At 40.4% G+C, this 12,317-nt stretch overlaps 1 protein-coding gene and 1 pseudogene across 3 annotated transcripts in view; both read right to left on the reverse strand.

Annotated features, from left to right (window-relative positions):
• magi2b (membrane associated guanylate kinase, WW and PDZ domain containing 2b) overlaps positions 1-1,966 on the reverse strand; it is a 146,538-nt gene extending 144,572 nt beyond the window's left edge. For all 3 annotated transcript variants that reach the window (XM_066648660.1, XM_066648659.1, XM_066648658.1), the window contains exon 1: positions 1,595-1,966. In XM_066648660.1, the coding sequence (XP_066504757.1) occupies positions 1,595-1,892 (298 nt within the window). In that variant the 5' untranslated portion in view covers positions 1,893-1,966. The remainder of the gene's footprint in view (positions 1-1,594) is intronic.
• A 4,783-nt stretch (positions 1,967-6,749) lies between these two features.
• Positions 6,750-12,011, reverse strand: LOC136674099 (dual specificity tyrosine-phosphorylation-regulated kinase 4-like; annotated as a pseudogene).
• Positions 12,012-12,317: the final 306 nt, after the last annotated feature.

Consider the following 12,317-nt stretch of genomic DNA (forward strand, 5'->3'; position numbering starts at 1 on the left):
CATGACCATGTTAGCCCACTCTCCAACTAATTTTACATGAGTACAAGAAGAACACAACATGAACACTCCCACCTTCCCGGATGATGAATACAGGGTGTCTGTTTATGACTGCTTCCACAGACGGGACGATGGGACACTGGGAGAGTTTGGCTGACTCACCCAACCTCAATCCAAACTGTCAATTTGGAACACCTACGCTGTGCTTGAAATGACTTCCTATTCACTATTCCTACATTACTCCCTACATAGTGCACTATTATAGGGAATGTAATTCAGTAGAGTAGTGAAGACTATACCTGATGTGAGTTTTTATGCCACAGCACAGTGTGTTATGGGCATCTCTTACCTACTAGTGTACATGGGTGCACTAAACATTGACCACTATGTTTTCGGACACTAACACAAAATGGCGAAACGGCAGAACCCCAAAATCGTGCACTATATAGTGAACAGGGCACAGTTCTGGACACAGTGCCTGTGAGAGGAAGTGTGGAGTCCTTACTCAACAGGGCTGATGCTCTTAAGACAAATGGACACATAATAAACAATTATATGAGAAACAATCCATTTTGAACCTTGTTTGTGTACATTATATGGCCAAAATGGTATGATTTTGTAAAGAGCTCATGAGAACAATCTTCCACTGCTCCAATGCCCAGCATGGTGACCTTAAATTTGTGCACAGCTACTCCAATGCGTTCCGTTTAATTTCATGCTTTTCTTTGGAGATTACAAAAGCTAGTGCATATAAGGGTTGTGCCTTAAAGCAGCTCATAATAATGTATATCAAAATAATGTATATGCACAAATACACGTATGTGTATAAATATAAGCATATTGTGTTTTGTGTAACATCAGAGACTGCTCTCTACCTCTAAGTTCTCAAAAGAATTTATGGATAAAAACAAATGTGAACTATTGCCCAGACTGTGGTCACTATCTGTATGAGGCTCCAGATGAGGAGTGGTGTCTCTTAGCAGTCTCTCACTCACTAAGACACTTTCACTGCTCCTCATACAGCTTTGTGTCCCTTACAGAGCCAAAGGCATTTTATTTTAACAGCTCAGTGAAAGCCAGCACAGACTGCACAACACAAAGCACAGACGGAGAGAATGTGTCTGTGTGTGTTGTGTCTGTGTGTGTGTGTGTGAGAGAGAGAGAGAGAGAGAGAGAGAGAGAGAGAGAGAGAGAGAGAGAGAGAGAGATAATGTATGTATGTGAAAGGAACAGAGAGAGAATATGTGTGCCTATTTGAGAAAGAGAGTGTGGGGACAGGGCTGCAAAATTCATTAAAGGCTGTTAGATAAAGAGCTGGAGGTGCTGGACTGATGGTGACACAAACGAAAATGACCAATGAAAGCAACGCTATGGACAGCAGCAGCTCCACCTACTGAACCAATAACACAGAGGAACAGGAGGCAGGATCATTCCTGCTGTAAACACAGCACACAGTGTGGCCTAACGTCGCTGGAACAGCATGCAAAACCAAGACAGTCTCTCTCTCACACACACACAGAGCACGGGAATGCACACACGCACGCGCAACCCTGATGTTTACGCCGTAGCCGCCGTTAGCCTGAAGCCGCCGCCTCACCTTGCTTCACACACTTGAGCCTGAAGGGGTCTTTGCAGTGCTTAATAACGGCCAGCACGTCCCGTGTGGTCAGCCCCGCCACCGGCGTGTCGTTGACCTCCAGCAGCAGCTCGTCCTGCGCCAGCTTGCCGCTCTGCAAGAGCACTTTGCCCGGCCGCACCTCGCCGAAATACGGGAAGTTTCCGTTCTCGGCGCCGCCTCGCAGCTCGAAGCCCAGCTCACCGTCCTTGTTCCTGCTGAGCAGCGCTTCGTGGACTTTGTTCGTCCAGTGGTTCTTCTTCTTCAGGCTCTTGGACATCGCGGACCGCGCGTACTTAGCCTTTCCGCGTGTGACTGAGAGCCGTGCGGCGCTTCATCCCTGCGCTGCCCGCGCCGCTGCTGCTGCTGCTCGTGCCGTCTGCTCCGCGTTCTGCTCGCCGGAACCGTAGCGCGTGCAGCTGCAGCGCCGTTCACCGAGAGCTGGGCGCTGCGCAGCGCGTTTGGGCTTTTTTCACTGCACCCGTTTTCATACAAGACCCGCCCTCTAGTGTCGGATTGGACAGTACTGTCCTGGGTTCTTGGCCAGGATTGGCTAGGAATCATCTAAAACCTACACTGGGATTGGCTAAAAGGATCCGTTATTCTGGACTGCGATTGGCTGTAGTATTTCATTCCTGTACCGGGATTGGCTTCTAGAATCCCGCTCTGCTGGGAAAAGATATTTAGAACCAATACGAATAAAATGTTTTTTTCTTTTTAACGGGGAATGGCTTAAGGGTTACAATTAGAAACTATGACCATCTGTAATAGTTTTGCCCTTGTAAATATGTTTTATTTTTGTGCTGCATCTGTACCACGGATCATGGTTTTCGCTGTTGAAATAGTTCATAGCGGACAATTCTATGGAATTGACTTGAAGTATCCACTGGGACTGTAGGAAGCCATGGTCTGTAAAATGATTTCCTACAATATCCATGTCAAGTAGACAACTACAATATTCTGTTGTATATTAATGTAGTATCCTAATAACCCTATCCTACAGTCATTCACTAGAGTTCTGTGTCCTGCCGTTAGATTGGCTAGTATCCCATATCAGTGCTTTGGACTGGTTTGTGATCACACTCACAATCAATCTGCCAATCAGATAAATAATGATTTATAATTTAGCACTCACCAGACCAAATCTAACTTTACGTGTAAGACCTGATGCACCTCCCCCAACAGCAATCCATGCGAATAAGGATTAACTCAAGATTAAAACAGGGACTTTTAAACAGTTTTGATGATTCTAAATTAACTTTTTAAATAGTTTTATGGTCATATATGGGGTCTTATATATTTCTGTATTGTCCCAAATGGGCCCTTTAAATAGTTGTATGTGGACCCTTTAACCTGTTGGTTTCTGCCGGTTCTCCTGTCTGAGGTTTTGTGGCTAATGGAACTCACTGCTCGTGAGAGTGAACTACTGGCCAATCCTGGCGTAAGGGGCGGGGCTTTGCCTGAAAACGGGTGAGGGGAAAACAACGTAGGCAGCGGAGGACCAGACAGACACACACTGAGAGAGAGAGAGAGAGAGAGAGAGAGATACACACACACACAGAGCGAAAGAGAGATTCACACACACAGAGCGAGAGAGAGAGACAGACAGAGATTCACACACACACACACACACGCTGACTGGCGAGTGACCCGGATGTGATGTGTACAAAAGAAAGACTGAACTAAAGAGGAAAAAAGGGGGTTCAGACGCTATGGCCCTGAGTTGCTTTACCACGCTCTAAATTAAAGATGTTGAATCAAACGCTTCTCTCTCTGATATACACCCCGAACTTTAATTTCCTGTGGTGCGAGGGCTGTATAAAACTGTCTGGAAAAACTTGGACAGACTAGTTATAATTAAGATTTAGAAAAACGTGAAAGAAATTAGTGTCCAGTAGTGTCCAGATCAATTTCCCTGAAAGGTATACCACTGTCCTTTAGCTCCAGCTGGGCTCTTTACATGTGTTTCGAACACCATAGACCATGATAAATAATGATCTGTGAGTGCAGTTCTCACTGTTATTAGGCACTAAGGGCTGGTGTAGCTTTACACCTCCCCCAGGCCAGTGGGACAAGAGGATAACTTTACAATTCAGCTTCTAAAACGAAACAAAAACAAACAAACAAAAAAAAACAATCATGACAGTTGGTGCAAGGTGAAGGATTTTATCGCAGTACAATAAGGTGCAGTTAGAGTGTATCTGGAACCTACTCTGGTTTGAATAATATTTGTTAAGATACTGTAAAGCACTGTTATAATTTTAACTTCAATCTGACCTCTCATACACTACAATTCACATCCAGTAAGTATGCAAGTGTCCAGTCAAACCCTTATACCAGAAATTGGACTGAATGTAAAAACTAGTATTTTGTCAACAAACAAAATGGCTGAAAAGACTGCAAACCTTATTTGCACCTTTATATAAATACACCCTCAAATATTTTAATATTTTATTATTATTTGTTATTTTTTATTTACTGTTGTCATTTTTGTTTCTACCGAAGTAGACAAATAAAAATGAAAAACAATGGGCAAAAACCAGCCACATTTAACTGACCAGTTGCTACGCTGATTGTGAAGCTGTATAGGTTGACCACAGTGTGCAGCCCTTACCAACGAACATTCTCACCCCGACATTTATCTGAACTGAAAGACACAAGTGAATTCTTTGTTGTCATTACTTTTTAATATCCATACAAGGGTGACAAGACATAGTGCGGACGTTTCATTCAATATTAAAAACGCTGTTGAGAGCTTGGAAACGTTTGTTCTGAATGAGAAAATGCACTCAGGCCTCTCCAGTCATAATCCTGAGCCTATGCCCCACTTTTCTCCCCAAAGACCTTTTTATTAATCTTCTTCTTATCCTGGCGAAGGCTTAAACATGAGCAGAGAGGGTTTGCATGGAGGATATTTCTGCCATCGGAACCTATTTTCTCAAACACATTTCATTTTCATTTATTACCCATTACACTGTTTGCAAATACAATATGAGCCAAGATTATTTAAGGTTAAACATAATTAGATTTAAGAGATAATATGCAGATTAGAGGATAATGTGATCCCGTAGAGTGGATACTGCTGTAATCTGGAATTGTCTGGATTAGGATTACTGCCATCATGCTCCAGGTCCTGGTTACAGAAACATTAGGCCTGAACACAATGATTTGGCTACTTTGTGGAAAATGTTTAATAGTTATTGTTTACAGATTTAGATATTATTGGTGGATTTTAAAAGCTATTAAACTGAAATGCTAATGTTTTTCCAGATCCATGGCCATTTTTAACTCATTCAGTCCTACACACATTTAACATGTTCAAACATTTGCAGACAATTTTATTAAATATTTCTTCTGAAATCAAGGCTAGTGTAACAGCAGTAAGAGCTTCTGCTTTTCTAGGAAGTCTTTAGAGTAGATATGGAATTCTGCTGTGTTGATTTGGTTGCATACAGCCACTATTCTGGAACACAGAAGTCAATTTATCTCACCTGAGAAATTTTGGAGGATGCTCCAAACTCCAGACTTTCTGCAAGACTCTTATTATTGACTTTAGGCTCAGGTGCAGCTGCTTCAGAGTGTCCTATTCAGTTCACAATGCTTTTCTGTGGAGACTATACAAGTTCTATGTCAGCTATACGTGCAAGAAACTGGAATCACTGTCTCAATGTCTTGCCACAGAATTTTTTTTTTAAATAATCTCAAAATCTCCACTTTTTCATTCACATCCATCAGCTTGCACTTGCACCAAATCTGACTGTGGAAAACAGGATCAGGATCAGAATCAGAAATGCACAGAAGGAGGTATACAATGCAAAATAAAGTCTTCTGTGGGACAGAAAACATTATGTTACTATGCTGTAATTATGTCAGTGTTAACGACTAAATATTCAGGATTAGACTCTGCAGAGTTGGCTTTATTGAAAAATACACTGCAAAACTATATATAATTAATAAAAATAAGCTATAACACAATAACCACAAATCTTTAGATACTAGGGTATAATCAATATTTATTAGCATACTTTCACAATATTTTTCACTTCATTTAAGATTTAAGATCCTGAAAGGCACAGTTGAAGCAAAGTCCTGGAATATCCTGTAACGAGAACACACCCTCTATATCAGCAGAGTTTTACTGAATGCAACACTTATATTTAGAGCAGTAAGCATTCTTGATAGGCCATGATGTTTATGCCTCGGGTTTTTCTGAGCATGTACTACCTTGTGGGCTATCCCATGAACAATGAAATGTCAAATTTTGTCAAATTCTTTTTTGATCACCTGAAATGCCTAAATGTAAGCCATGCACACATTAACCTACCTGGTTTTAACCCCAACACATTGACAGATGTTGCTTCTAAAACTATGGACAGTCTGGTTCTCTGGTGCTGTTTTCTGGTAGTCTGTAGGTGACATGTAATGAACGTTCTCCTAACGAGCCCTGTTTGCCTGTGCAGTTCCAGACACAGCCTTCATTCTCCTCCACTGCCAAACAGAGATATACTGTCATTAATAAACCCATGCCACTTTATGGGGTATGTACATGGTTAAATTTGACAGCAGGTATTAAAAGTTGTAAAAATATTGTTATTTATTAAATGTTATTTATGCTCTTGTATCCAGATGAAGAACCAGCTCCAGAAGAGTTTTTGTAAACCGCTATTCCATTGGGCCTTTGACACAAGCAAGGGTGCGGTGGTAGTCCAAACATCTGAAATATCAAAAAAACATCAAATAGCATAATCATATACTAGAAATGCTGAATTACATAGTGTATTGGGAAACAGGAATAAAATATGATCACGCCCAATAAAATAAACCAGTAATACCAGCTTAACCTCCCCATCCTACAACCCACAACTATCATCAAACAAAATTGCTCAACTAGCTCCGAGATCCTCCCTGATGTTGTGAAACAGGTAACAACACCGATTATAAATGTGACTTCCTATGCAGGTTTTGTAAATGCTGCATATTTAACTAGAAAAGCAAAGTGTGCCTTTACCTACACCATGCAGGCACCCTACTCATCCTCTTTCTCTTCAGGGATGAGAGGCAAACCTGCGTGGAATTCAGCCAGAATACAACCCAAACTCCACATGTCAACAGCACAGGAGCAGAGCTGACCCAGGATTACCTGGCAAGCTTTAATCATATTAAACATGAAGTAAAGACCATATAAATGTTGGTTTCTTTTTGTATTGCTAAGACCTAAACCCATGAACTATGAAGAACACTTAGCCATGCATGAAATGTCAAACTGTATGACCTTTGATCATGTTAAATGTCTAAATTTAAACCAGTAACCTGCCTTGCCTCAAACTACAATACACTGGCAGGCGATTATTCTAAAAGTAAAACGCTCTGGGCGGTCTGGCTCATTGGTGCTGTATTGTGATGTAAATTAAATACCATGATATCAGGTTATATTTAATATATTAATTAAGATTATTAAAAGTAATAGATTTGGATTAATAAAATGTATAAGTTAAAATTAATAAAATAATAATGTCATACTCCCTAATGACTGGTGACATGCTGTGACATCCAGCCATCTTCTTCACAGACTGGCTATTGGGTTGCTTGTTTTGGTGCCAGCCAAAGCCATGGATGCTGCAAAGCTTCTTCTGGTGTAAGTCGCTTCATAGGGTCCCACCTTAAGGGGTTGAGTAATAAAAAAATGCACACATGCTCCATTAACACAGAAAGTAGTTAAGCAGCATACAGGACTCGTTTAAACGGAAGTTTTTAGTGATCAGGTACATCAGGCAGCCCTTGATAAAGTCCAAGAATGCTGCGTCTTTGGTCTTTAGAATACTTTGCAGGTTTTTGGAGCTGGGTTTTCGGCCTTTGCTCTTGGGTGTGTTATAAACTTTCCCCTCAGAATCTGTACAAAAACACAAAACAGACCTTTCAATACCATATTATTGAATGGGATCATGGCAAATTGTTAACCTTCTCACATCAAGTGCTCACCAAAATACAGGTGTCTCCTGGAAGCAGCCTGGAGAACTTCAGATGGTGGCAATCCAAACACCTGAAATATCAAAATAATAATAATAATAATAAATAAATATATAGCATATAATCATATTGGGTTGACTTTACTACTGCTTATCTAACCAGAAAAGCAAGCTGTGCCTTTACCTCCATGATGCAGGCAAGCTGATCATTCTCATCCTCTCCAGGGAAGAGAGGCAAACCTGTGTGAAGTTCAGCCAGAATGCAGCCCAAATTCCACATGTCAATAACACAGGGCTGGGCTGACCCAGGATTACCTCGGGGGAGCGGTAAAACCGAGTCTGGATATATGTGTGCACTAAACAGCAAGATTCAGATGCAGAGATAAAATATATAAATATTATTTAATATTTTGCACACACATATACATGTACAGGTACCCAAAATTTATTTCTCTCACCTCTCTGATCTTCATAGAAGCTGCTTCCAAAATCTATGACCTTGATGCTTTGGCCATTCTGTGACAACAGGATGTTCTCCTTTACAGATAAAAGTGACAGGTGATGAGCTCATATGACTGACACCTTAACACTTAAAAAAGGGGTTATTTCTGCTGTTTAATCTTTCAATTTTAAACCAGAATCTGCAAATACAGACCACACTCGTGAAGGCTGAAATGGGGAGTGAATGAAAAAAAAAATGAAAAAAAAAAACAATAAAGGCCTTTTGCAATACAATTCCCATCTGAATGTGCTTGCTCACTCGTAGAAAAATACCACAGTATAAAAAGAAGTTCTTGATTTATGTGGATGTAACTGTGTATGTGTTACAAGCAGAATACAGATTTTAATAAACTAAAAATGGGACAAGGCAAAGGTCTCTGAAAGTAACACTAATGAGGCTTCAGGGCTGAAAGGTTAAACGGTACAGAACACGAGACTGTTTTAGAGCTGTCACACTTCCGTTGCTTCTGATCAGTCCTAGTATGATGCTGCATGCTTTTACGCTCTGCTGTGAGGTGGATGTGATTTTACTCACAAGCTTAAGGTAAGCGTGGATGATCTTCTCCTTCTTCAGCATTGTCAGGGAATTTAGCAGCATCTGTGCCATGCGGCGCACATTTACTTGACTGAAGCCACGATAGCTGTTCTTCTCTAGGTTCTCATCCAGGTTCGGCCTGAGCAGTCAACGAGGAGCAACATTAATTCCTTGATTATGATAACTAAACACAGGCAAAAGGACACCTAAACACATTTAGAAATTAAACTAAAATATTCAGGCACAATAAAGGTTTATGAATGCCTTCTATACAGCATTAACTAATCAGCAGTAACATTACACGTCAATTAGACACTTTCTCCACCAAAAAGATGTCATATAGGTATAAAGACATGTAATAAGACAACAAAGATTATATGAGTAAATGTAATATATTTTGACTTCATTTGGTTTTGAATGACTTTGATAGCTACCATCTTCTTGGTTTTGTGATCCAGGCACTTGAAGACCTTTCCAAAGGTTCCTTCTTCTATCACGCCCAAGACTTCATAACAGTACGCTATATGGTCATGGATAACCTGAAAACACAACAACTGCAAACTTGATCTTTTCCCTTTGATCTAATGAAACGACAGACAGGTTATGAAGCTGTTCTTCATGCAATAATGAGCTTGGCTCCCACCTCTTTGTAGGTTCCATTCTTATCATCGTAGCCAGAGTTATAGGCCTTGCCAAGAGATCCCTTAATCTTTTTGGCTTTCAGTCCCAGGTACCAAATCTCAGAGTACAGCAACATCTCATTCTGTTCAAAATCATTCAGCCTCTTTCCAAATTGCTGCAGTGCATCTGGAAGAAACACACAGAATCATTATTAAAGTCCTGCAATTCCATTTCATTTCCTAACAGATGTAGTTGTGATAAGTACATAGATACTAAGAGGTTTAGAGACACTTCTTGGGACATTACAAGGACACAATTTGAAGAACATTTTCTATAAGCAAGTAGTGATAATTCATGGGAGATGAAGAAATTCTTGCCACTGAGGAAAACATACAGATCATTTTTCCTAGTCTGAGATGCTTCCTAAACATAGGCTCTGGTCCAAAAAATTGTTTTACCTGTTGGAGCCATGGGGAGTGCAGAACACTCCAGGTGCCTCTGCCTCTTGGAGGCACAGCGATCTGGAAGGTTCTGCTGAACGGGCTTTGTTTCCTTATAATTAATACACCACAGACAATGCATAATCAGATAAGTGAACTGTAAAAGTAAATTAAACTTCAGTGAAATGTGCAGGGCCTTTAGAGACTAGACTAATTTTTGCAGAAATATTTATTTAAGACTCTTTGATTAAAAAAACAAAAGGTCCCAATTAACTTTTTATACTGCTCAACACTTCATTTTGGATGTGTAAGTGCCAGGGTGGTAAATGAAAGTTAAGATGCGTAATTTTGCTAGCTCCTTTATATAAAAGCATAAATACTAATTATTCAGTGCTCCTCTGCAGTGTCAGGATATCTCAGGTTTAACTTTTTAAAATATGCTAATGATTTTAATAGCAATGAAATAAAAAACAACAAAAGGTAGATTACTTACAGGATTTAGAAGTCTGTGTATTGTCATATAGCTGCTGGACTGACTTTTCTTAGTGATGTGGGGCAAACCATTGTCTTGGACCTTGGTCTTAGCGAGGTCAGCAGGCTGTGGCTTTGCATCAATTTTTGGAAGTTTGTCTCTTCCATTGCTCTACAGAGAGAAAAGATGAATTGGTGGCCATGGCATTACAGTCACATGTGTAGATTGCTATTTCATAAGCATTATACAGAAACTATGTATTGTAATGTGTGTAACTCATGCAGTACTCCTCTTGATATAAACAGGAAACACCTAAGTGTTTTGGGAACTTTGTGAATAGGTGGTACAGGGAATCCCTTGCAACTAGGCTTTACCAATGCATGAAATAGTCTTACCAGCATTCTGGGTCGGGTGGATCCCGGTTGAGCATTCTCAGCTTGTTGTTTGTTAAGCCGAGGGAGGGCATCAAGCTTCCTCTGCTGTGGAGGCAAATAAGCAGTGATCAGTACATGCTGAGATAACTGACACATTCCTTCACACAATGAACTGGAATAAGACAGCAAAATGGTTGATGCCATGAGAATGTCAGTCAAGGTCAAGCCAAGTGGACAGGTAATGTGGCTACATACTGTGAACCCACAGTGCGCTGTGTGTAGATAAGTGACCACTTATCTATTACAGGGTAAGCAGGGCTCACCCAGAAGTGCAGAGGAATAATCCTGGCAGTCAAAAATTTGAGAACACTGCCTTGTGGGTGGTAAAGGAACTCTTGTGCAAGTGGGCTTTATCATTACATGCATGAATTAACAGAGGTTTTACCTGCATTCTGGCTTGCGTGGATCCCAGCTGCGCATTCTGAGCTTGTGGTTTGTAAAGCTGAGGGAGGGCATGAGGCTGAGATACCTGAAAAAATATATAAAGATTTTTACACAATCTTAGTTACACAAATCAACTAACATCGCAAACATGCCATTCAAAGTCTATGGTTAGCACAGATTCAGCTGTATACACAAGCCAGTGGGCAGGTAAAATGGCTGTGCACTGTGAAACTGAACACTGGGCACTATGTATCATGAGGATAAAGGTGTCTAGAAAGTTTCCCAGCTCAAGAAGAGCTCTGCTGTACAGCTATTATTACTCTCCTTACTGGGCAGGGGAAGATTTTCAAACAGATAAAAATGGTTTAAAAAATGCTATGCTATGATAATGCTAAATTCAGTGTTATGTTAGCGCCAAATTAGCTGCAGCGTATTTCCCACACAGGGTTTAATACTAGCTGCAGACATTTGAAGTTTCTGAAAGTTTAAATTCAGGTTTAAATGATTCAATACTTGTCATAAATGAGCATAAAACATTAACATATTTAAGCATATTAAACTGTAAATTAAAATTTTACAGCTACAGAACAAACCAGAGCTAACATGTTTAAGAAGTTAATTTAGCTATTATCTGTAGATAAATTATGTTGGTGCTGACAGTATCAAGGGCCGCATCTATTTGTCTATTAAATTGTCAAGGCACGAGAACTATTTCATATAGAACATAAAATACTAACTTTAATCACTGGGAGCAAGGCAGGAATTCAACCTGGATGGGGCTAGCTTTAAGTTCAATATTTTCATTTGAAAAACAGTGCAATTTTCATGATGATGTGGATTAGAAAAATTTTCTCATGTGACATAGTCCTAAATATTTTAGACTGAATGTAAATATATTCATTCATTCATTATCTGTAACCGCTTATCCAAGTCAGGGTCACGGTGGGTCCAGAGCCGACCTGGAATCATTGGGCGCAAGGCGGGAACACACCCTGGAGGGGGCGCCAGTCCTTCACAGGACAACACACACACACATTCACTCACACACTCACACCTACGGACACTTTGGAGTCGCCAACCCACCTACCACCGTGTGTTTTTGGACTGTGGGAGGAAACCGGAGCACCCGGAGGAAACCCACTTCACAGGATCACCAGCAGATGGCGACAACACCGCACTTAGTAAAAAGAACAGCGGAGATAGTGAGTGGTCAGAATAAATTAAACTACACGCAGAGCTCCACACAGAATCTATTTAAGTTATTAGAACTAGTTAACAGTCATCCATTGTGAGTCTTTTAATATTACAGGAGTCAAAATCCCCCTGTCTTCCAGCTAACATGACAAAACAGG

The sequence above is a fragment of the Hoplias malabaricus genome, chromosome 17, assembly GCF_029633855.1.
Source record: "Hoplias malabaricus isolate fHopMal1 chromosome 17, fHopMal1.hap1, whole genome shotgun sequence".
Lineage (NCBI taxonomy): Eukaryota > Metazoa > Chordata > Actinopteri > Characiformes > Erythrinidae > Hoplias > Hoplias malabaricus.